This window comes from Anomaloglossus baeobatrachus, chromosome 2 (genome assembly GCF_048569485.1).
Source record: "Anomaloglossus baeobatrachus isolate aAnoBae1 chromosome 2, aAnoBae1.hap1, whole genome shotgun sequence".
Classification (NCBI taxonomy): Eukaryota; Metazoa; Chordata; class Amphibia; order Anura; family Aromobatidae; genus Anomaloglossus; species Anomaloglossus baeobatrachus.
Window position 1 is genome coordinate 787,048,881 of NC_134354.1, and position 24,314 is coordinate 787,073,194.

General features: G+C 49.2%; 1 protein-coding gene across 5 annotated transcripts in view; it reads right to left on the reverse strand.

Moving 5' to 3' along the window:
- The window catches only part of LOC142292332 (piwi-like protein 1), a 177,474-nt gene that overhangs the window by 14,827 nt on the left and 138,333 nt on the right, over positions 1–24,314 (reverse strand). For all 5 annotated transcript variants that reach the window (XM_075337635.1, XM_075337636.1, XM_075337637.1 and 2 more), the window contains 5 exons: positions 15,739–15,853; positions 1,732–1,919; positions 1,559–1,631; positions 1,264–1,464; positions 779–882 (listed from right to left, as the gene is read on the reverse strand). In XM_075337635.1, coding sequence (XP_075193750.1) covers positions 779–882; positions 1,264–1,464; positions 1,559–1,631; positions 1,732–1,919; positions 15,739–15,853 — 681 coding nt within the window. The remainder of the gene's footprint in view (positions 1–778; positions 883–1,263; positions 1,465–1,558; positions 1,632–1,731; positions 1,920–15,738; positions 15,854–24,314) is intronic.

Genomic DNA, 24,314 nt, shown 5'->3' on the forward strand with positions numbered 1-24,314 from the left:
AGCAGAACAGAGGAGCCGAGCGCCAAGCAGAACGGAGGAGCCGAGCAGAACGGAGGAGCCGAGCAGAACAGAGCAGCCGAGCAGAACAGAGCAGCCGAGCAGAACAGAGCAGCCGAGCACCAAGCAGAACGGAGGAGCCGAGCAGAACAAAGGAGCCGAGCAGAACAGAGCAGCCGAGCGCCAAGCAGAACAGAGGAGCTGAGCAGAACGGAGGAGCCGAGCAGAACAGAGCAGTCGTGTACAGTGCAGCCGAGCAGAATGGAGCAGCCGTGCACAGTGCAGCCGAGCAGAATGGAGCAGCCGTGCACAGTGCAGCCGAGCAGAATGGAGCAGCCGTGCACAGAACAGAACGGCGCTGCCCAATGCACAGAACAGCATCGCACAGACCAGCAGCACCGGCAGCAGAGTGCATTGCTCGGAGCATCTCCCTGCCTCCTTTGACCCCTCTGCACAACACCCCGTTAAGCAACATTCGGATTTTAACACGCACCCCTTATTTTCCTCCCAAAGTTTTGGAAGGAAAAGTGCGTCTTATAATCCGAAAAATACGGTATATATTCTACTTCTGCTGATTTTTCCTTGGTGGCACCAACCTATTTATTGTTGGGCCAGATTGTACCCTACGCTAGAGAGGTAAATGTGTGTGTGTGTGAGGTGGGTTTAGGGTTGGAGGGGGATACCGCACCAAGTCTCTCTATAATCCGGAGGTGAGCTCCATGGAGTGACCAAATACTGTTTGGGCACAGTAACTGTAAACCAACCGTATCTGATACATTACCGGGTCATATGTTTATTCATGCTTGCAATAAAGCCAGCAATAGATTTCTTCCCTTGCAGGGTGTCATGGTAGCAATCAATGCCAATGATCATCGTCTTTTCCAGCTGAAAGACATAAAAAAAGAAATCCACTTTCATTAGGATTTACTATGCATGAGCCACACTCCCTGCCACACTGCCCCTTATGGGTGAAGTGTTTCTGCTCCTCATGGGCGGAGCCTCCCTCACAGGCAGGGCTGCCAGTGCCTGTTTTATGGGTATGGCCCTCCCTAATCCTCTCTTCATGGGATCAAACCTGGATGACTTTTAAAAAAGGCACACCCTCCGGATTACTGCACAGGTACAAGAATGTTAGGTGAAACCATTTATTGATTGAGCGTGTTGAGAAGAGGGGGAGAAACCTAAAAGCAAGGCACCGGCAATGGACTCAACTTCTCAAGTTTAAGTTGCAACTAACCAACAGTCTAGATGTAAGAATACAAGTACCGGTATCTCCACGCTCCACAGTTCTCCACCTAATTTGCAGTTCATCTGTAAGGCAATTTTTGTGCAGACGGAGAGGACGGTCTGGGGTTTGCTCAAGGTCTTGGCAACGACGCACTGACTGGGGATTGGACGGTCCACGCACAGGTACTTCTTAATGGCATCGTACTTCATCTTGTTAATGCTGGACAGGATACAGACGACCTGGAGAGCGGAGAGAGGGATGAGAGCGACATGTTGGAGAGGACTCATCTGCCTCTCGCGGGTTATTTCTACCACCAGTCCTGTATCTACCCACCATCTCTGTGCGGTCCGTAACGTTCTGCTGGAAGGCCTGTAAATATCCTCCCACCGTGTCCTCTACTTCAACCCTTAAAACAAACCAAAAAAAAAAATTTAAAAAATGCAAACAAATATATGGTGAAATATATGCAAAGTGTGAGGCCCCTCGGCTGGGCCCCGACATCTCACATTATGGCCCGGTTCATTCGGATGCGCATTTGCTGTGTGATCTTGAACAGGTTCTGCAGGAGGGCATTCGCCGAGTCGTAATTTCTCCGGGTGTAAAAGAGCAGCCAGTTATTCAGATCCCGTGTGCCGATCAGGACGGGGCCTCTCATCTCTCGTGACCAGTCTGCAAACTGTGGATTATAGTCTACCTGCAAACAACCGAAAGCCACACGTTACTCATCGCACCTTACTACAGAACCTCCGGAAGGCCGTCACCGGCTTCTCCGCTCACTGAATGTGTCCCATTGCGTGTCAGGTCTGTGCAAAGTAGTGTGACAACCAATGGCCTATCTGGATTAGAGACGCGCAAATTAGTGGAAGAGATCCGACTATGGCATTCTCTGCGGGGCTCCTTAAAAAAAAAAAAAAAAAAAAAAAAGCAGCAAAATGTTCCAAAAGGTGGAAACTACTCAGGGAGGAAATGGGAAAAAGGATACAAGCGGAGGCTCAAGTGCAAAATACGACTAGGGGAGGCCACTGAAGGCCAGGGGGCCCCACTTCAGCACAGAGCATCGCGCGTTTTCACCTTCCTGACCCGGCGATTTTTTTTTTTTTTTTTTTTAATTCTGACCAGCGTCACTTTAGGATATAATTTTGGATCAGTCAATGGATCCCAGTGATTCAGAGTTAGTTTTTTTCGTGGCATATTGTACTTCACGTTAGTGGTAAAGATAGGCCGATATTTTCTGCCTTATTTTTTTAAAAAGATGGGAAATTTGGAGAAAATTTTCAAACTTTGGATTTTTACGCTCTTAAATCTGAGTGTTGTGTCAAATAAAACAATTACTTTAAATCAGCACAATTTTTTAAAAAAATAGAATTAGTAGTTATCGGTAATTCGGTTTCTAGGATCCCTCCACGACAGCACCACAGGAGTTAACTCCATGCCCTAACAGGGACAGGAAACACAGGTTGAATTACCCCTCCCCTCCTCCCATCTCCAGTGTTTTTTCGAAGTAACCACACCGGCAAAGAATGGTCTAAAACTTTAATTTCAGTCATAAATTTTACAATAGTCAGGGAAGGAATATCCGGGCTATTGTGTAGGGTTCCTAGAAACCGAATTACAGGTAAGAACTAATTCTATTTTCTCTAGTTACCCTTTAAGACAGCACCACAAGAGAAGTACCAGCGGACATATTTGAGGGGGGAGGGATGGGGGTTAGAACGACAGCCGGAAGGACCTTCCAGCTGAAGGCTAGGTCCTTATTGAACAGTAAGTTCAGTCTATAGGTGTTTTGTGAAGGTATAGACTGACAACCGGTTGGCGGCTCTGCATATCTGCTCGATGGAGGAGTCAGCCTTCTTGGCCCAAGAGACGGACACTGATCTGGTAGGATGAGCCTTGAGATCTTCCAGAAGCGATAGACCTTGATTTCTGTAGGCTTCCCTGATTGCTTGTTTAATCCACCTGGCAATTGTGTTCCTAGCTGTTTTTCTACCTTGATTTCGCCCCATGATCTGGACAAAAAGATTATGGTCCTTCCTTACATCTTTGGGCCTCTGGAAATAGTTCACAACTGATCTGCATACGTCCAAGGAATGAAATTCCTCTTCTCTTTGGATCAATGGATTCTGACAGAAGGATGGTAGCATTACATCTTGAGATCTGTGGAATTCAGATACTACTTTAGGAAGAAATGACTGGTGTTGACGGAAGACAATTTTGTTTTCCAGGATTCTTCGATATCGCTCTCTAGTAGTTGGGGCCTGTAATTCACCCACTTGTCTGGCTGATGTATATTGCTACCAGGAACGCAGTTTTCCACGACAATTCTCAGATCCATTGACGTGATCAGCTCAAAGGGTGCTTGTGTTAAGCCATTAAGTACTATCTTTAAGTTCCAGGGAGGGACCAGATTGATTTGTCTGGGACGCAACCTCCCTGGTGAAGTTATAAACCTCCTAATCCACCGGTGGCTTGCTAGATCTTGATCAAAGTCTGAGCTTAGAGCTTGAGGGTTCCAGATCTTAGGCCCTTGTCTAGGCCATTTTGAAGAAAGTCCAGGATCTGTGCCACATTAGGATGGAATGGATCAGGTAAGTTCAGGTACATACCAGGAGGAGACCTTCTTCCAGATTTCCTATACATAAAACATTACCAGTTTCAGGCTGTTATGTAGATTCTCGGTCACCTTGTCGGATAGGCCTGTGGCTTTTAGGATTGTGGTTTCAGAGGCGATGTTGCTAGGTTGGGTTTGTGAAGCTCTTGATGGAACAATGGACCTTGATGAAGAAGGTTGTATATTTAAGGTCGTAGTATAGGTCCTTTGCAGGCTAGACTGGTTATGTTCCCAAACCAGCTTCTCCTTTGGCCCCATTGGGGTGACCATGATTGTAGTGACCCTCTCTGCCTGAATTTTCTGTAGCGTCTTTTCCAACATCGGAAATGGTGGAAAAGCATAGGCAAGCTTGAAGTCCCATGTATGAGCAAGAGCATCCACAGCCAGGTACCAATCTTTTGAGTTTAGTGAGAAGAAGCTGTGTTTGTGTTCTGCAGACTTGCGAAGAGGTCTACTTCCAGATCGCCGCATCTTTCCACTAAGGTCTTGAACACCTTTGAACTTAGAGTCCATTCGCTTGAGTGAACATCAAGTCCACTTGGATGTTCACAGAGCCCTTCTGATTGAATGCGGAGAGAGATAGAAGGTGCTTCTCTGCCTAGCTCAGTATTATTGTGGACAACACTTTTAGGGTTGTATGACGAGTACTTCCTTGGTGACAAAGATGGGCCACTGTCGTCATGTTGTCTGGGTATATCTTCACATGTTGTCCCTGGATCAGTGAAGATGCTGCCCTGAGTGCATCATCTACTGCTTTTCTGAAGTTGGAGGACCAGAGACTGATCTCCTGTATCCAGAGTCACTGGAAGAACATCTAAGCAACCACAGCCCCCGCAAAACACGCTGGCTGGGGTCTGTCGTTATTGTTACTAGAGGGTTCTGATTCCAACAGCTCCCTCTTTGGAGGTTCTTTCGGGACATACACCATGGGAGAGAAGATCTTAAGCTGGGTTTACACACTGCAACATCTCAAACGACATCGCTGTAACGTCACCGGTTTTGTGACGCAATAGCGATGTTGTTTGCGATGTTGCAGTGTGTGAAACTTATCAGCGACCCGGCCCCTGCTGTGAAGTTGTAATCGTTACAAATCGTTCAGGACCATTCCTAGGTCCTTTGTTTCCCGCTGTGCAGCATGAAGTTTCAGTGTGTGAAGACTTTGCAGAGACTTTGTTAGCAACTTCCCTTTCAAAAGGCTGCTTATCAACGTCCCCAACAACCAGCTAGGTCGCTCTGCAGGTCCGGATCGCTGTTGAGTTGTTGGCCAGGTTTGCCTGTTTGACAGCTCACCAGCGACTTAGCAGAGACTTAGGGAGGTCGCTGTTACGTCACAAAACCGGTGACGTTACAGCGATGTCCTTTGCGATGTTGCAGTGTGTAAACCCAGCTTTACTGGACCAGATAGGAGGATCTTCCTGTTTAGAGATCTGGGTGATAAGTCCCAAGCTGCTAGGATGGGCGTCTAGAGGGTCCTTGTATGGAATGGAGCCCAAGCTACTGCTGGAATGCAGGATGTCAAGGATCCTAAGACCGACATGGCTGATCTCAAGGTTACCAATCTCTGACTGTGGAGAATCAAAATCCTGGATTTGATCTCGATCTGTCTGTTCTCGTGCAAAATGGATGTTTGCCTGTTTGAATCCAGTAGGATGCTGAGGAATATCTTTGCTTGTAGATAGAGTGAGGTCTGATTTTTGTGGGTTTATCATCCATCCCAGGTTCTCCAGGAACTCTATGGTGATCTGTACATGCTGTTCAAGCGTCGAGGCTGAGGGAGCAATTATCAGGAAGTCGTCGAGGTAGGGTACTATGCAGATATTTAGCTGAGGAACGCTACCACTTCCGCCGTTAGCTTGGTAAATACTCGAGGTGCTGAAGAGATGCGGAATGGAAGAGTATTGTACTGGTAGTGCAGTATGTGGTGTTCGTGGTATACCGCAAACCGAAAGAACTTCCTGTAGGATTGGGACGTGTAATATGCAGCCCTAAGGTCGCCTGTTGCCATTACGAATCCTGGTCCGATCAGAGGGATTATGGACCTGACCGATTCCATCTTGAACCCCTTGTAAGCTACACTTGTTCAGGGGTTTCAAAATTTATGATAATTCTGAAAGAGCCATTGGGCTTTTTTACTAGGAACAGTAGAGAGTAATGACCAATGTAATGTCCAATTTCTGCTTCTGGAATTGGTGACATAACCCCTGAGTTTAGCAGGTCTCGAAGGTCTGACATGAGTGGAAGTGTGGGTTAAAGTCTGTTTGGCGGAAAGGAGGTGAGCTCTATCTTTAGTCCGTCCCTGATTGTGTTTAGAACCCACTGGTTTGATGAGATTGTTGGGGGGGTCTCAGCACTAGGCTGCGCAGATACAGAGCGGGGGAAGATCACCCTTCATTATGCAGTCCTACCTTAGGAGGTCTTCAGGCCAGGCACTTATATAGAAGTGCGAGGCCCCAGCACCATAATCTCATGTGGGCAACTCCTTCTCAGACGGTTCGGGTAGGTCTCCTGGTGAGAGGTGAACCCATTGGTGCTGCAGCGGGGCTGAGAACACTGCGTGCGTTCCAGGGTGGAAAGCATGCTTCCGGAAGTACGTCATTGTGGCGCGTACGGTGACGTCACTTCCTGTGTGCCATCACGACCACACACTAGCGATGAGGAGGCTCCGGGGAGCTCAGGGAGGCCCCCGCAATGTCGGCCAAGCTCCACTTTACCTCATGTGAGGCGCAGGGAGAACAGGCAGGCCCCGAATCCAGGGGAGACTGGAGAAGTGATGGAGGAGGGAAGCGTCAAGCTCCGACCTCAGCTGTGCAGTGGCATATAATTTTTTCCCATAGTACGCTAATCACTGGCCATAGAGCACCAAAAGGTACTCTTCGTGCCCAAGTAGGGGCCGGAAACAACACTGGAGATGGGAGTAGGGCAGTGGTTATTCTATTAACCTCTGTGTTCCCTGTCCCTATCAGGGCGTGGAGTTAACTCCTGTGATGCTGTCATGGAGGGCGACTAGAGAAAAGTCGATTTTGGGTACTCACCGCAAAATCTTTCTTGGAGAATTCATTGGGGGACACAGGAGACCATGGGTGTATGCTGCTGCTACTAGGAAGCTGACACTATGCAAAAAAAAGGTTAGCTCCTAACCAGCAGTATACACCCATCAACTGGCAATTGATCCTCAGTTAGTAAGAAAGCAGTAGGAGAAAATAACAGGTACTAACAGTAAGAGTGTAACAAACAGTCAACAGTAGAACAAAACAGGTAACAGTATCACATAACCAACACAACGGAGAGTGCTGTGTCCCCCAATTAAGGCTCTAAGAAAGATTTTACAGTAAGTACCCAAAATCTACTTTTCTTTATTACTTCATTGGGGGGCACAGGAGACCATGGGACGTCCTGAAGGAGTCCCATGGGTGGGTCCTGAATAACACTAAAGTCTGACCTCAAACCACTGCCGCCTGCAACACCCAACTACCAAAGCTCACATCAAAAGAAGCATAGGTGTGAACCTTTTAGAACTTTGAAAATATGAGAATGGAAGACCAGATCTCTGCCTTGCAGAGCTGCGACGCTGGGTCCTGGTGACACTGTCCTAGTGGAGTTGGCCGTAAACCTGAGTGGACGTGCTCTGCCGCTTATCCGGTAGGCTTCTAAAGATGGCAGAGTGGATCCATCGAGCGATGGTAGATTTGGAGGCAGGAAGACCCCTAAGATGACCGGATGAGAGCACGAACACGATGAAAGTCTGAGCATCTGAAGGGAGCTGTCCAATAATGTACTGCGAAAATCTCTCACCAGATCCAGCTTGTGAAGCAAAATGTTGTGAGGGTGGGAAGGGGACGGGCAGACTGAAGAAAGAACAATGTCTTTGTTAAGGTGAAACGAAGGATCCACCTTAGGAAGAAAGAAAGGGACTGAGCGTAACACTACCTTATCCTGGTTAATATGAGATAAGGGGAGCGGCAGGAGAGAGCTGCAAGCTCAGATACTCACCTGATTGAAGTTATGGCCACCAGGAGAGCGACTTTCCAGGAGAGGAAAGATGGATACATCTAGGAGGGGCTTAAAGGGAGAATTCTGAAGGACGAATAGGATGAGGTTAAGGTCCTAAGGCTCCACTAGAGGATGATAGGGGTGGTAGAGAGCAAGCAGTCCCCTGTAGGAAGGTCCTAATTTAGATACGAGAAGCAAGTTTCTTTTGGAAGAGAATGGAAAGCGCTGACACTTGACCCTTGAGGGAACTGAGAGCTAAATCATCATCAAAGCCAGACTGCAAAATTGATAGCAGAAAAGTCAAGGAGAACGTTATGGGTGCGGTCTGATTAGATTCACAGTATCGGAAGAAGGCCTTCCACATGTGATGTTAGATGCTGAATGAGGAAAGTTTCCATGCCTTGATCATTGTTTGAATGACCTGGTTGGAGAAACCCAAAGATTTCAAAACTGCGACTTCAATGGCCATGTCGTTAAATTGACCAACTGAGAATTCCGGTGAAAGAACAGACCCTGAGAGAGAAGATCTGGATTATCTGGCAGTCTCCATTTGAAGTCGGCAAGAAAGTGAACCAGTTTCGCGTATCAAGGATGGCGGGGCCAATTCAGAGCTACGGGAGTTACAAGTACTCCCTAAGACTTGATGATCTTTATCTGGGAGTCTAGGAATGAGCGGAAGCAGAGGGAGGGTCTGAAACATATGGGAGGGAGAATTGGGACCAGGGAATTGCCTGGGCGTCGGTTCCGACTGCCATGGGGTGTCGAGACCTGGTCAAGAACAAGGGACTCTTGCAGTTCCATCTGGATGCTAAGAGGTCTATGGCGGGGGTCATCCACAGGAGGCAAATCTTTTGGAAGATGGTGGGATTGAGGGACCACTCTCCCGCGGCAAGACCCTCTAGGCTGTGAAAGTTGGCAGCCCAATTGTCCACTCACGGAACGTGGACCACGGAGAATGCTGGAACGTGTTGTTCGACCCAGAGAAGAATCTGGGTCACTTCCTTGACTTGGTGTTCCTCCCTGTTGGTTGATGTAGGCCACAGGTGTTGCATTGTTGGACTGAATCCGAAGTGGACGACCGATAAGAACCCGCCAGTGTGAGAAGACTAGGCTAACCACCCTGAGTTCCAGAATATTTATTGGAAGAGTCGAGTCTAGAGCAGTCCACTGACCTTGAACTGTGAGATACCGGAATCCCCCAGCTGAGGAGACTGCATTCACTTGTCATGATTTCCCAGCATAAAGGCAAGAATGATCTTCCCTGAAGGGCAAGGGTGGGGGGTTGGGGGAGACGTCTCCACCAGTCCAGACTTCTTGATCTGTGGGGGGAGCAGAACTAGGTGGCCCAGCGAAGGAAGTGACCTGTCCCACAGATAGGAGAAATCCTCGAAGAGGGTGAGTGTGGAACTGAGCAAAAAGACAACTTCCATCGCTGCCACCATCTTGCCTAGGATGCTCATACAGAACCAGAGAGAGCAAGGAGGAGGGGCGTTTGAGGGTCTGAATTGTCTTGAAAAGAGCAGAGTGGTTTTCCTTGGGTAGGAAAAATTTTTCACATGCGGTGTTTAACGTCATTCCAAGGAAGGCGATGCATTGGGCCAGGATCAGAGAATTGACTATCCAGCCGAGGCGAGCAATGGTATCCCAGAGTGATCTGGAGGCTTTCACAGGATCCTGCGGAGGAGGGAGCCTTGATCAAAAGCTTGTCCAGATAAGGAATGGCGAGGATGCCCCGGATCCGACGAATAGCCATTAATGTGGTCATTACTTTTGTAAAAAACCCTGGGCACTGTGGAAATCCCAAACAGCAGAGCTGTGAACTGAAAGTGGTGATCGTGAACCGCAAGGCATAAGAAACTTTGATGTGATGGGAAAATGGGAATGATCAGATAGGCATCCTGGATGTCTACTGAGCAGAGAAACTGCCCCGCTTCCATGGAGGCTATGACCGAGCAGAGTGACATGCGGAAGTGATGGAGATGAACACGCCAGTTCAGCAGTTTCAGGTCTAAGATGAGGCGGACAGACCCGTCCTTCGGGACCACAAACAGATTTGCATAAAAACCCAAATAGCGCTTCTGCTGGGGAACGGGAGTGACAACCCCCAAGCAGAGGAGGGACTGAATGGCTGCAAAGAGACCCTGGATGAGAGAATAGTCCTTGCGAGGACGAGATTCAAAAAAGCGTTGGCGAGGAATGAAGAAAATTCTATTTTGTATCCGTAAGAGACAATGTCTCAGACCCAAGCATTATCGATTAAGTAAACCCAGGCGCTTCTGAACAGGCGCAGGCGACCGCCGACACTGGGATAGAATTCCAGGTGTGAGATCCCAGTCATGCGGAAGAGAACCTGTTGGATCTGAAATGGAAAGGCTTGTTCTGTTGACCCCGGGGATGCCAAGAGGGCACTGGTTTGAAAGATGGCTCTCCCGCCGTGTCGAGGACCTGTCCCGACGGTTGTTACTGTGTTAAGTGAAAGGACCACCTTTTCAGAGGGATGCGGGAGGTTTTCCGCTGAGGGAGGGACTTTTACCCCCTGTCGCATCGGAGATGATCTTGCCTAGCTTGTCTCCGAAGAGTCTGGTGCCCTGGAAGGGCAGACTTATAAAGGACGTTTTGGAGGCAGAGTCAGCATTCCATGCTTTTAGTCCTGTGAATCGTGGCGATGTCGCCTGCTGCCATGGCCGCGGTGTCGGTGGCATTGAGGGAAGCCATGACCATATACTTTCCTACATGAGCAATCTGACCTGCGGGATCCGCTAACTCGGAGGGAGGTGCAATTGAAAGGATGCCCAGATGAAGCAGCTTTTCCCAGGTGGAAACAGCCTTTGAGACCCAGGTGAAGGCAAAGGCTGGGCAGAGCGCCGATCGAGGCATCAAAGGCTGTTTTTGCTAGGGACTATGGTTCTGTCAGATGGGTCTTTAAGAGAGGCATCTTCAGAGAGAGGATGGGGGGTGTTAGGTTCAACCAAAGGGGACTGTATCCCTTTGCGCCAGAGTCTCTCCGCAGGTGGTCAAAGAACCTGTGCGTGTCTGCGTTTTTGGAAACACTGCTCCGAAAGTTCCTACTGTTCCAGAAAAAGTCTCATCAAATTCTTCGTGGTTTGCAAAAACCTTCAGAGATTTCTTTGTCCTCTTAAACGGGGACAGACAGACTAGGAGGGGTCGGATACTCATTTTTTTACCTCAAGTCTATGATTGTTAGCTATAATCAGACTGTCCATCATTCCGCTGAGCTTGGACATCTGCTCAAAATCCAAATTGGAGTGAGAATCAGGGTCCCGGTCCAAGTGAAACTGCTGTAATGTCTGATGAGGGAGAGAAAATGCAATCCTGGGAGGACGGGGAGGGGGTATGAGATCTGGAAGATGAACTGGAGCGAGTCCGCTTCCTGGACCTCTTGTGTGATCTGCCATGTCGGGGTGGGTGCACCACAGGGTCCGACTCACTCTGAGCAGTAAAAGAAGCTCCAGAGGTAGAGATGGATAGTCGTTCTAAAACCAAAACCAGGGTCTGGGATATCTTGGTTATCTACAGACTGGGACAGAACAGCTGCCCACTCAGGTATGAGTGGGGGGTTGGGGGACGACGCATCCTTGTTACAGGTGATGGTGGGGGGGGTCTCTGTTGTAGTCATGGTGGGGGGGCTGCAGGCTGGACAGGGAATGAGGACTGGCCTGAGGGAAACTTTTTGAGACAAGAGATGCATGCAACGTATGAGATTAGGACATTATTAAAAGACACTGAAAAGAAGGAGGATGCCAGAGGAATATGGTGTAGGGGGAAGGAGCTGCCTCCAGGTGGCAGTGCTTACCTAGGTTCAGCTGTCCTGAGGTGCTGCTGATGAGTGACTTTCTGCCGCTGCTGTGCAAACAGGTGCACGGGCTCAGGTGTCTGCTGTGCTGGGGTAGGCCGCTGCATGACGCTGTAGAACAGAGCCGAGGCAGGGAGCAGGGTCCGGTGATCCTGCACAGCAGACCTTAAAAATGGCGCTGTCTGAGCGGTGAGGGCGCCAAGAAAAGAGGGTGGAGCCAAAAAAGATCACGCAGTATTCCTGCACAGTGGATTTTAAATTTAAACTTAAGGCCTGTGGGGATTGGATGCTGTGGTGGGTGGGGCCACCCAAGAGGGAGGGGAGACCGTGCATGATAGGCCGGTGTTTTAATGGGTGTATACTGGCTGGAGTATTAAGGCGCGGTGCAGCTAGGGGCAAAAGTTATAGGTGAAGGCCACAGGGTAATCAGGGCAGTGCGAAAGGGGAAAACAAAAAAAAATAAATAAAAAAAAAAGGGGGGGAGCGAGCTAGGGGCTAGAATAGACCAGCGAGAAGGACAGAAAAAAGGGGGCATTGATGGATAATTTTTTTTTTATTTGCAGCCCCCCTATGACCCGGAACAGGGGAGGGTACCTGTCCTTAAGGCCCCAACAGCAACTCGTCCAGAGGTGACATGACCTGGAGGAGGTATAAGGAAGACTTGTCAGTCGTCCCGCGACATCGGACGGGTGACTGGGAAAGGGACCCTCAACATCATCCTCGTACCATCTGAGTCTTCCCTCCTAACTCGGCAGGCTATGGAGGGCGGGCGAGCAGGGGGAGGGAGGCATGGGCCTTCCCTCCAGTCCCTCTGTGCGGAGATCCAAACAGTTTTGAAGTGTTAGGCTGTGTGCGCACGTTGCGTTTTTTCATGCGTTAACGCAGCATTTTAAACTGCAGCGTAGACGCATGCGTTGTGCGTCCCCAGCAAAGTCTATGACAATCAAGCAAATTCCCTGTGCACGTTGCGTTTTGAAAGCCAATTTTTTTACAAAATCGATGCGTTCTAAAAACCAACGTCACTTCTTTTGTGCGTTTTGGATGCTTTTCACTGTCGGAGAGCACGTATCCACAGCGTTTTGGATGCATTTTGAAATGCACATACAGTGACAAACGCTGCATAATATTTGTACAACCAGAACGCAACGTGCGCGCGTAACCTTAGGGGGGGGGGGATGGGGAAAGGTCAGCCTTCTCATTTCTTCAACAAAAATTTAGAAAACTTTTTTTTTTTTAGGGACATCACATTTGAAGTGAGTTTGAGTGGCCTAGGTGACAGAAAATACCCAAAAGTGACACCATTCTAAAATCTGAACCCCTAAAGCTTTTCAAAATCACATCCAAGGAGTTTAAATAACCCTTTAGGTGCTTCACAGGAACCAAAGCAATGTGGTGGGTAAAAAAAAAAAAAAAAAAATAAATCCGCCCCCCAAAAAAAACCCCAAAACGTTATTTTAGCCACCATAACATTTTGCATTTTCACAAGGGTAACAAGAGAAAAAGCACCATACAATTTTAGTGCAATTTCTCCTAAGTGCACAGATACCTCATATGTGGTGGAAATCTACTGTTTGAGCACACGGTAAGGCTCGGAAGGGAAGGAGCGCCATTTGACTGCAAAATTGGCTTGAATAATTAGAGGATGCCATGTCGTGTTTGGAGAGCCCCTGATGTGCCTAAGAAATGGAGCTCCCCCACAAGTAACCCCAATTTGGAAACTAGACATCAAGGAATTTATCTAGATGTTTAGTGAGCACCTTTGTCCCCTGGGGCAAGGAAAAATTGCACAACAAAACTGTACTATCCATTTCTAATGAGTACAAAAATATCCGATATTTGGAGGTAAGCTACTGTTTGGGCACACAGCAGGGCTCGGAAGGGAACAAGCACGATTTGAATCTTGGAGAGCAAAAATGGGTGGGAGAAATAGCAAACGCCATGTTGTGTTTGCATTTCCCCTGATGTGCCTAAACAGCAGAAATATTCCCCACAAGTGACCCCATTTTGGAACATACACCCCTCAAGGAATTTATCTAGCTGTGTGGTGATCATCATGAAACCCCAGGTGCTTCACAGAATTTTACTACAGTGAGTCGTGAAAATAGAAAATCATGTTCTCCCCCAAAACTTTCATTTTTTACAAGGGTAACAAGACAAAATGCGCAACACAATTTGTTGTGCAATTTCTCATGAGTTCACAGAAACCCAATGTGTGGTGGAAAACTACTGTTCGGGCGCACTAAACGGAAGGAATGCCATTATGGTTGGAACAGATAGTGTATACCATGTCCCATTTAAAGATCCCCTGACATGCCAAAAACAGAAGACACCCCCCCCCCAAGTGACCCCATTTTGTAAACTACACTTTTCAAGGAATTAATTCATGGGTGAAGTGAGCCATTTTAACCCTCAGGGGAGTCAGGGAATTTTATAACATTGGGCTGTGAAAACAAAAAAAAACAAAAAACAGAACAGTGACTGTACAGTACTGCAGGAAGGAGCACTATTTGTCTTTTGAGTTTGCGGACTCCATTTGCAGAACCCCTAAGTGCCAGAACAGAAGAAACCTCAAGTGATCACATTTTGGAAATTACACCTCTCCGGGAATTCATCCACGGGTGCAGTGACAATTTTGTCTCTGGAAAAAAATCGATTGGGTGAAAACCGTGAATGTTGCAAAAGTAAAAATTGCAAATAGCTCATTGTAATGCCCAGTACATTGTAGTGCCCGTCCATTGTGCCCAGCTCAAGCTTCTGGAAACCTGCACCCCGTAAATTAAGCGTGCTCTCCTCACTAAAACAAATGAGAAACATGTGGACGCCATCTGTGCTCTATGATGAGCGCTTACATCAGGGTTTCCATCTCCAAAATTTGTGATTCAGATGAGACCCCCTGACAGATCCATACACTATAATGAGGCAGCAGAATTACTCTGGACTCAGTTTGACCTCTATTCATCAGTGTCCACCTTTTCAAAAAGGTTCACAAAACAGTTGACTGCACTTTTCTGTAAGCCTAAAAAGATGCGTAAAAACATGGAACACAGATGGGAGTTCAAAGTGACTCCCTCTGCCTTGTGATATTTACACGTAAACCCTGGTGTAAGCGCTCAGCTTAGAGAGCAAGATAAATAGGAGCCGTGCCTTACTATGACCTTTAATAGACAGAATAAAATCAATAACAGTTAAACAATTGGCTTTATTTTTTACGGTATCAGTGATTAGGCGGCTTTATTCCTCAGGTCAGTACGATTATAGCAATACCAGTTTTATATAAGTTTGGCTACAACCACACTAAAACCACTTTTTTTTTTATCTTAAACAAAAAATAAAGTTTTTTGTATCACTGAATTTTGAAGGCTATAGCTTTATTTTTCTGCCGACAGCCAAACAAGGGCTTGTTTGTTTTTTTTGTTGGATGAGTTGGGAGTATTTATTGGTACTATTTAGGGCCACAATATTTTTGATCACTTTCTATTCCACTTTTTGTGAGGCACAATCACGAAGAAACAGAAATTCAGGATATTTTTTTTTTGGATGCCGTTCACATATCAAAAGTGATAAAAGCTTTATTCTCAGTTAGTCTGAATACAGTGAAATAATTTATATATTTTTTTATATTTAGCCACTTTTACACTAAAAAAACAAATTTTATAGAAAAAAAAAATTGTTTTGGCATTGGAGTATTCTGACAGATACAGCTTTTTTTAGTTATTCGCTAACGGAGATGTATGGAGACTTTTTACGGGAGGTTTTCACTTACCCAAAATATGTGTACTTTGTTTATTTTTGTTCGTACATAAATATACGTATTTATGAATAGAATATGGTTTTCATTCTCCCAGTTGCCTAAATACTGCGATCACTATTGATCACAGCATTTAGGGGGTTGAACAGACAGAAGCAGCTAGAGGACCGGCCCTGGCTGTGAAAGCCAGATATCATCGTAAGCTAAGCTCCCGGCGGCGATCAAGCGGGCACGATCGTCAGGACATACCGGTACGGCCATTTGTGGGATCACACCGCATTATAGGACGTATCAATACGTTCAATGTCAGGAAGGGGTTGTGTATGTTCATTCTAAATAACCCATGCACTCACAAATTTGTCCTTTTGCTGGATTTTCTCTGCCGGTGCAACTCTGCCTTCGAACTGCAGGAGTCTGGTATCAAAGTTCAGCCCCCAGTCACGTAGCTCTTTCTGTACGCTCTGGTCCCTAAAGACAAAAAGGGAAAAAAAGAGAATTTTGTTACTTACCGTAAATTCTTTTTCTTATAGTTCCGACATGGGAGACCCAGACCATGGGTGTATAGCTTCTGCCTCCGGAGGACACACAAAGTACTACACTAAAAGTGTAGCTCCTCCCTCCGAGCATATACACCCCCTGGATGACAAATCTAACCAGTTCAGTGCAAAAGCTGAAGGAGGACATCCACCCATAAGTAGAGATAGAGTAAAACCCGGAATAACCGGAACCTCTGTCTACAACAACAGCCGGTGAAAACACACGGAACAAGAAACTGCCAACAGACAACAGGGAGTGTGCTGGGTCTCCCATGTCGGAACTATAAGAAAAAGGGAATTTTGTTTACTTACCGTAAATTCCTTTTCTTCTAGCTCCTATTGGGAGACCCAGACAATTGGGTGTATAGCTACTGCCTCCGGAGGCCACACAAAGTATTACACTTTAAAAAGTGTAAACCCCTCCCCTCTGCCTATACACCCTCCCGTGCATCACGGGCCCATCAGTTTTGGTGCCAAAGCAGGAAGGAGGAAACTTATAAATTGGTCTAAGGTAAATTCAATCCGAAGGATGTTCGGAGAACTGAAACCATGAACCAAAAGAACAATTCAACATGAACAACATGTGTACACAAAAGAACAAACAGCCCGAAGGGAACAGGGGCGGGTGCTGGGTCTCCCAATAGGAGCTAGAAGAAAAGGAATTTACGGTAAGTAAACAAAATTCCCTTCTTCTTTGTCGCTCCATTGGGAGACCCAGACAATTGGGACGTCCAAAAGCAGTCCCTGGGTGGGTAAAAGAATACCTCGATAAAAAGAGCCGAAACAACGGCCCCCTCTTACAGGTGGGCAACCGCCGCCTGAAGGACTCGCCTACCTAGGCTGGCATCTGCCGAAGCATAGGCATGCACCTGATAGTGTTTTCGTGAAAGTGTGCAGACTCTACCAGGTAGCCACATAAAAACAAAAAAGTGAGCCGGAGTATGAGATGGTATACATGGTACTTGTGAGACCATGTTCACACTGGCCATGAGACAAAGAGAAACCAAGGAAAAAATTGTGAAAAAATACCCTGCTGTAACTAAATAAAAGCATAGTGCATATAAACATAGGGTACTTAGTAAACACTGTTTTTGATCAAAAAAAGCATAAAGCTATCCCACCAACGCCAAGGTGTACCCAGTTGGGATAGTACCTACACTCTCTAATATTAAAACCTTACCATGAGTCTAAAATAGGCCTCAATGTGGCTAAGGGCTGAGAGCGACCGGGTCACCTGGCCGCCTGACACACCTGCTGAGCCGTAGCCTGGTGCCGCAATGCCCAGGACGCACCCACGGCTCTGGTAGAATGGGCTTTCCGCCCTGAAGGAATCGGAAGCCCAGAAGAACGGTAGGCTTCAAAAATCTGTTCCTTGATCCACCGAGCCAAGGTTGACTTGGAAGCCTGCGACCCCTTACGCTGGCCAGCGACAAGGACAAAGAGCGCATCAGAGCGGCGCAGTGGCGCCGTGCGAGACACGTAGATCCGGAGTGCTCTCACTAGATCTAACAAATGCAAATCCTTTTCACATTGGTGAATTGGATGAGGGCAAAATGAAGGTAAGGAGATATCCTGATTGAGATGAAAAGTGGACACCACCTTAGGGAGAAAGTCCGGGACCGGACGCAGAACCACCTTATCCTGGTGAAATACCAGGAAGAAGGGAATTTTGTTTACTTACCGTAAATTCCTTTTCTTCTAGCTCCAATTGGGAGACCCAGACAATTGGGGTGTATAGCTATGCCTCCGGAGGCCACACAAAGTATTACACTAAAAGTGTAAAGCCCCTCCCCTTCTGCCTATACACCCCCCGTGCTCACGGGCTCCTCAGTTTTGGTGAAAAAGCAAGAAGGAGGAAAAAATTATAAATTGGTTTAAAGTAAATTCAATCAGAAGGAATATCAGAGAACTGAAACCATTCAACATGAACAACATGTGTACACAAAAAACAGGGGCGGGTGCTGGGTCTCACAATTGGAGCTAGAAGAAAAGGAATTTACGGTAAGTAAACAAAATTCCCTTCTTCTTTGTCGCTCCATTGGGAGACCCAGACAATTGGGACGTCCAAAAGCAGTCCCTGGGTGGGTAAATAATACCTCATAATAGAGCCGTAAACGGCTCCGTCCTACAGGTGGGCAACCGCCGCCTGAAGGACTCGCCTACCTAGGCTGGCATCTGCCGAAGCATAGGTATGCACCTGATAGTGTTTTCGTGAAAGTGTGCAGGCTCGACCAGGTAGCTGCCTGACACACCTGCTGAGCCGTAGCCTGGTGCCGCAAAGCCCAGGACGCTCCCACGGCCCTGGTAGAATGGGCCTTCAGCCCTGAGGGAACCGGAAGCCCCGAGGAACGATAAGCCTCGAGAATTGGTTCCTTGATCCACCGAGCCAGGGTCGATTTGGAAGCTTGTGTCCCTTTACGCTGGCCAGCGACAAGGACAAAGAGTGCATCCGAGCGGCGCAGGGGCGCCGTACGAGAAATGTAGAATCTGAGCGCTCTCACCAGATCTAACAAGTGCAAATCCTTTTCACATTGGTGAACTGGATGAGGACAAAAAGAGGGTAAGGAGATATCCTGATTGAGATGAAAGGGGGATACCACCTTAGGGAGAAATTCCGGAACCGGACGCAGAACCACCTTGTCCTGGTGAAACACCAGGAAAGGGGCTTTGCATGACAGCGCTGCTAGCTCAGACACTCTCCGAAGTGATGTGACTGCTACTAGGAAAACCACCTTCTGCGAAAGGCGTGAGAGAGAGATATCCCTCATTGGCTCGAACGGTGGTTTCTGAAGAGCCATCAGCACCCTGTTCAGATCCCAGGGTTCTAACGGACGCTTGTAAGGAGGGACGATGTGACAAACCCCCTGCAGGAACGTGCGTACCTGTGGAAGTCTGGCTAGGCGCTTCTGAAAAAAGACAGAGAGCGCAGAGACTTGTCCCTTAAGGGAGCCGAGCGACAAACCCTTTTCCAATCCGGATTGAAGGAAAGACAGAAAAGTGGGCAAGGTAAACGGCCAGGGAGAAAAACCCTGAGCAGAGCACCACGACAGGAATATTTTCCACGTCCTGTGGTAGATCTTGGCGGACGTTGGTTTCCTAGCCTGTCTCATAGTGGCAATGACCTCTTGAGATAATCCTGAAGACGCTAAGATCCAGGACTCAATGGCCACACAGTCAGGTTGAGGGCCGCAGAATTCAGATGGAAAAACGGCCCTTGAGACAGCAAGTCTGGTCGGTCTGGTAGTGCCCACGGTTGGCCGACCGTGAGATGCCACAGATCCGGGTACCACGACCTCCTCGGCCAGTCTGGAGCGACGAGGATGGCGCGGCGGCAGTCGGCCCTGATCTTGCGTAACACTCTGGGCAACAGTGCCAGAGGAGGAAACACATAAGGGAGTTGAAACTGCGACCAATCCTGAACTAAGGCGTCTGCCGCCAGAGCTCTGTGATCTTGAGACCGTGCCATGAATGTCGGGACCTTGTTGTTGTGCCGGGACGCCATTAGGTCGACGTCCGGCATGCCCCAGCGGCAACAGATCTCCTGAAACACGTCCGGGTGAAGGGACCATTCCCCTGCGTCCATGCCCTGGCGACTGAGAAAGTCTGCTTCCCAGTTTTCGACGCCCGGGATGTGAACTGCGGATATGGTGGAGGCTGTGGCTTCCACCCACAGCAGAATCCGCCGAACTTCCTGGAAGGCTTGCCGACTGCGTGTCCCGCCTTGGTGGTTGATGTATGCCACCGCTGTGGAGTTGTCCGACTGAATTCGGATCTGTTTGCCTTCCAGCCACGGCTGGAACGCCTTTAGGGCAAGATACACTGCCCTTATCTCCAGAACATTGATCTGAAGGGAGGACTCTGTCTGAGTCCAAGTCCCCTGAGCCCTGTGGTGGAGAAAGACCGCTCCCCACCCTGACAGGCTCGCGTCCGTCGTGACCACCGCCCAGGATGGGGGCAGGAAGGATTTCCCCTTCGACAGAGAAGTGGGGAGGAGCCACCACTGAAGGGAAGCTTTGGCTGCCCGAGAAAGGGAGACGTTCCTGTCGAGGGACGTCGACTTCCTGTCCCATTTGCGGAGAATGTCCCATTGAAGTGGGCGCAGATGAAACTGCGCAAAAGGAACTGCCTCCATTGCTGCCACCATCTTCCCTAGGAAGTGCATGAGGCGCCTCAAGGGGTGTGACTGACCTTGAAGGAGAGATTGCACCCCTGTCTGTAGTGAACGCTGTTTGTTCAGTGGAAGCTTCACTATCGCTGAGAGAGTATGAAACTCCATGCCAAGATATGTCAGTGATTGGGCCGGTGTCAGATTTGACTTTGGAAAATTGATGATCCACCCGAACCTCTGGAGAGTTTCCAGAGCAATGTTCAGGCTGTGTTGGCATGCCCCTTGAGAGGGTGCCTTGACAAGGAGATCGTCTAAGTAAGGGATCACCGAGTGTCCCTGAGAGTGTAGGATTGCCACCACTGTTGCCATGACCTTGGTGAAGACCCGTGGGGCTGTCGCCAGGCCAAAAGGCAGTGCCACGAACTGAAGGTGTTCGTCCCCTATGGCGAAACGCAGGAAGCGCTGATGCTCTGGTGCAATCGGTACGTGGAGATAAGCATCTTTGATGTCTATTGATGCCAGGAAATCTCCTTGGGACATTGAGGCGATGACGGAGCGGAGCGATTCCATCCGGAACCGCCTGGTTTTCACATGCTTGTTGAGCAGTTTTAGGTCCAGAACGGGACGGAAGGATCCGTCCTTTTTTGGCACCACGAACAAGTTGGAGTAAAAACCGTGACCCCGTTGCTGAAGAGGAACAGGGATCACCACTCCTTCCGCCTTCAGGGTGCCCACCGCCTGCAGAAGAGCCTCAGCTCTGTCGGGGGGCGGAGATGTTCTGAAGAAACGAGTCGGAGGACGAGAGCTGAACTCTATCCTGTAACCTTGAGATAGAATGTCTCTCACCCATCGGTCTTTTACTTGTGGCAGCCAGGCGTCGCAAAAGCGGGAGAGCCTGCCACCGACCGAGGATGCGGTTTGAGGAGGCCGAAAGTCATGAGGAGGTCGCTTTGGGAGCGGTTCCTCCGGCGGTCTTTTTAGGACGTGACTTAGACCGCCATGCATCGGAGTTCCTCTGATCTTTCTGAGGCCTTTTGGACGAGGAAAATTGAGACCTGCCCGCGGTCCGAAAGGACCGAAACCTCGATTGTACCTTCCGTGGTTGAGGTCTGTTTGGTTTGGACTGGGGTAAGGATGAATCCTTTCCCTTGGATTGTTTAATGATTTCATCCAATCGCTCACCAAACAAGCGGTCGCCAGACAATGGCAAACCGGTTAAGAACTTTTTGGAAGCAGAGTCTGCCTTCCATTCACGTAGCCACATGGCCCTGCGGAGTACCACCGAATTGGCGGATGCCACCGCCGTACGGCTCGCCGAGTCCAGCATAGCATTAATGGCGTAGGACGCAAACGCCGACGCCTGAGTGGTTAAGGACACCACTTGCGGGGCAGATGTACGTGTTACTGCATTAATCTGCGCCTGACAAGCTGAGATAGCTTGGAGTGCCCATACGGCTGCGAATGCTGGAGCAAAAGACGCGCCGATAGCTTCATAGATGGATTTCAACCATAGTTCCATCTGTCTGTCAGTGGCATCTTTGAGTGAAGCCCCATCTTCCACTGCAACTATGGATCTAGCCGCCAGTCTGGAGATTGGAGGATCCACCTTAGGACACTGAGTCCAGCCCTTCACAACCTCGGGGGGGAAGGGATAACGTGTATCCTTAAGGCGCTTGGAAAAACGCTTGTCTGGACAGTCTCGGTTTTTCTGGATTGCCTCTCTGAAGTCAGAGTGATCCAGAAACATATTTAAATGTACGCTTTGGAAACCTGAAACGGAATTTCTCCTGAGAAGCAGACTCCTCAATTGGAGGAGCTGGGGGAGAAATATCCAACACCTGATTGATGGTCGCTATAAGGTCATTCACTACTGCGTCACCTTCAGGTGTATCTAGGTTGAGAGCGGCTTCAGGATCAGAATCCTGATCTGATACCTCCGCTTCATCCTCCAGAGAGTCCCCCTGCTGGGACCCTGAACAGTGTGATGAAGTGGAGGGAATTTCCCAGCGACCCCGCTTGGGCGGCCTGGGACTGCGGTCCGTGTCAGAGACCTCACCCTGGGACCTATGGGTTACCCCAGGGGCACTTTGCTGTTCCAATTGAGGGGGACCAGGGGTCAAGGATTGGATAGAGCCCGGGGCCTGAATCACCGGTCTGGACTGCAAGGCTTCCAGTATTTTAGCAGACCATTTATCCATACTCTCAGACAGTTTGTCAGCAAAGGCTGCAAACTCCGTCCCTGTCACCTGGACAGTGGTAGCAGGTGGCAGAGGCTCCGGCTGAGTAAGTGCCACAGGGGCCGAGCATTGCACACAATGAGGGTCAGTGGAACCTGCCGGTAGTACAGCTGTACATGAGGTACAGGTTGCAAAGTACGCCTGTGCTTTGGCACCCTTGCTTTTTGCGGATGACATGTTGTCTCCTCTGAGAACAACCAGGAGGGTATATAGCCAAAAATCAACAGAGCGACCGTACAGTGCAAATGTATATATATATATATATATATACACACTTCGGTACTCAGTGGGGCCAGCACCACAGGTGCTGCTTACCGACCGCTCAGAGCGGTTGTGTGATCACCAGATTCCCTGCCTGGGTCTCCCTGTGTTGTCTCTCCTCTCCAGCGTCTGAATCGCTGACAGGAATGGCTGCCGGCGTTCTGTGGGGAGGAGGGGACCGTGGGCGTGCCCAAGAAAAGTGCGGGAATCTAGTGCCCCAGTGTACTGAGTGAGGAGGGAGGAGGATACTAATGTATGCTCCAGCCCTCAGCGCTGACGATCTGTGCAGCGTCCCGCCCTTCCCCTGACTGGCAGGCATGTGGGCGGGAATATACGACACTAGGCCGCAGAAGCCGGGGACTAAAGTTATAAGCGCGGCCGGCAATAAGCGCGGCCGCGCGGTAGTCCCCGGCGCACTAACACACCCAGCAGTGCTGCAATGTGTATGGCACAAGCGCTCCATGCGCGGTAGTCCCCGGCGCACTAACACACCCAGCAGTGCTGTAATGTGTATGGCACCAGCGCCCCATGCGTGGTCCCCACGGGGACACAGTACCTCATAGTAGCAGGGCCTTGTCCCTGACGATACCCAGCTCCTATCCTGCAGATTCCCAGGGGCTGCGGAGGGAGCACGGTCCCAGTGCCTGGAGACCGATCCGGATCCCACTTCACCCAGAGCCCATTAAGGGATGGGGAAGGAAAACAGCATGTGGCTCCTGCCTGTGTACCCGCAATGGGTACCTCAACCTTAACAACACCGCCGACAAAGTGGGGTGAGAAGGGAGCATGCTGGGGGCCCTGTTATGGGCCCTCTTTTCTTCCATCCGACATAGTCAGCAGCTGCTGCTGACTAAGTTGTGGAGCTTATGCGTGGATGTCTGCCTCCTTCGCACAAAGCATAAAAAACTGAGGAGCCCGTGAGCACGGGGGGTGTATAGGCAGAAGGGGAGGGGCTTTACACTTTTAGTGTAATACTTTGTGTGGCCTCCGGAGGCATAGCTATACACCCCAATTGTCTGGGTCTCCCAATGGAGCGACAAAGAAAAGGCCTTTACATGACAGCGCTGCTAGCTCAGACACTCTACGGAGTGAAGTAACCGCCACTAGAAATGCCACCTTCTGCGAAAGACGTGATAAAGAAACATCCCGCAGCGGCTCAAAAGGTGGTTTTTGAAGAGCCTGTAGAACCATGTTGAGATCCCAGGGTTCCAGCGGACGCTTGTAAGGTGGGACTATGTGGCAAACTCCCTGCAGGAACGTGCGGACCTGCGGAAGCCTGGCTAGACGCTTTTGAAAAAACACGGAAAGCGCCGAGACTTGACCTTAGAGAGAGCCGAGAGACAACCCTTGTCCAATCCCGAATGAAGGAAGGAAAGAAAACTGGGTAAGGCAAACGGCCAGGGGGTAAACCCCCTCTCAGAGCACCAGGCTAAGAAGATCCTCCAAGTTCTGTGACAGATCTTGGCTGACGTTGGTTTCCTGGCCTGTCTCACAGTGGCCACACAGTCAGGTTGAGGGCCGCAGAATTCAGATGGAAAAAAGGCCCTTGAGATAGCAAGTCTGGTCGGTCTGGGAGCGCCCACGGTTGCCCCACCGTGAGATGCCACAGATCGGGGTACCACGACCGCCTCGGCCAATCTGGAGCGACAAGAATGGCGCGGCGGCGGTCGGACCTGATGTTGCGCAACACTCTGGGCAGCATTGCCCGAGGAGGAAATACATAAGGCAGTTGAAACTGCGACCAATCCTGAACTAAGGCGTCCGCTGCCAGAGCTCTGTGGTCCTGA